The following is a 1,636-nucleotide window of genomic DNA, read 5'->3' on the forward strand; positions in this document are numbered from 1 at the left end:
GCCTCCCCCGGCTCGAACCACCCAACTGGCGACCGGAATCGCCTACCATATAATGCCTCATAGGTAGCCATCTGAATGCTCGACTGGTAGCTGTTGTTGTAGGTAAACTCTGCAAGGGGCAAGAACTGATCCCACGATCCTCCGAAGTCTATAACACATGCGTGGAGCATATCCTCCAAGATCTGAATAGTGCGCTCGGACTGCTCGTCCGTCTGAGGATGAAATGTTGTGCTCTACTCAACCAGCGTACCAACTCACGCTGTACTGCCCTCCAGAAGTGCAAGGTGAACTACGTACCTCGATCAGAAATGATAGACACGGGCACACCGTGAAGATTGATGATCTCACAAATGTAAATCTCTGCCAACCGCTATGAAGAATAGGTAATTGCCACAAGAATGAAGTGCGCTGACTTGGTCAGCCTATCCATAATGACCCAAACTGCATCAAACTTCCTCTGAGTCCGTGGGAGTCCAACAATAAAATCCATAGTGATACACTCCCACTTCCACTTAGGAATCTCTATCTTCTGAAGTAAACCACCAGGTCTTTGATGCTCACACTTTACCTTCTGGCAATTTAGACACCGAGCTACATATGCAATTATGTCTTTCTTTATTCGCCTCCACCAAAAATGCTACCGCAAGTCCTAATACATCTTGGCGGCGCCCGGATGAACAGAATACCGGGAACTGAGGGCCTTCTCAAGAATCAACTCACGGAGTCCATCCACATTAGACACACAAATAAGACCCTGCATCCTCAAAACTTTATCATCTCCAACAGTAACCTGCTTGGCACTACCGTGCCGCACTGTGTCTCTAAGGACAAGTAAATGACGATCATCATTCTGTCGATCTATGATGCGCTCAAACAAAGAAGACCGAGCAACTGTACAAGCTCGAACACGACGGGGCTCAGAAACATCCAACCTCATGAACTGGTTGGCCAGGGCCTGAACATCCAATGCAAGCGGTCTCTCACCAACTGGAATATAAGCAAGGCTACCCATACTAGCTGACTTTCTACTCAAAGCATTGCCCACCATATTGGTCTTCCTGAGATGATACAATATGGTGATATCATAGTCTTTCAATAGCTCCAACCACCTCATCTGCCTCAAATTGAGCTAGTTTTGCTTTAACATGTACTGCAAGCTCCGATGATCCGTGAATACCTCACATGGCATGCCGTAAAGATAGTGCCTCTAAATCTTCAGCGCGTGAACAATGGCTGCCAGCTCTAGATCATAAACAAGGTAATTATTCTCATGAATCTTCAGCTGTCGCTAAGCATATCCAATAACCTTGCCACCCTGCATCAATACCACACCCATACTAATACAAGATGCGTCAAAATATACTGTATAAGATCCTGAACCTGTGGGTAACACCAATGTCGGTGCCGTAGTCAAAGCTATCTTGAGCTTTTGGAAGCTCGCCCCACACTCGTCTGATCACTTGAACGGGGCATCCTTCTAGGTCAACCTGGTCAACAAGGCTACTATGGATGAAAACCCCTTCACAAACCGACGGTAATAGCCTGCCAATCCTAAGAAACTACAGATCTCTGTAGCTGATGTGGGTCTAGGCCAGTTCTGAACTGCCTCAATCTTCCTAGAATCCACCTGAATACC

General features: G+C 46.8%; 1 protein-coding gene across 1 annotated transcript; it reads right to left on the reverse strand.

Moving 5' to 3' along the window:
• Positions 1-649: 649 nt before the first annotated feature.
• LOC138896211 (uncharacterized) lies at positions 650-1,048 on the reverse strand. Its single transcript, XM_070180998.1, has one exon. It carries the CDS (start codon positions 1,046-1,048, stop codon positions 650-652), a length of 399 nt encoding a protein of 132 aa, XP_070037099.1.
• Positions 1,049-1,636: the final 588 nt, after the last annotated feature.

Source organism: Nicotiana tomentosiformis, chromosome 7 (genome assembly GCF_000390325.3).
Source record: "Nicotiana tomentosiformis chromosome 7, ASM39032v3, whole genome shotgun sequence".
Taxonomy (NCBI): Eukaryota; Viridiplantae; Streptophyta; class Magnoliopsida; order Solanales; family Solanaceae; genus Nicotiana; species Nicotiana tomentosiformis.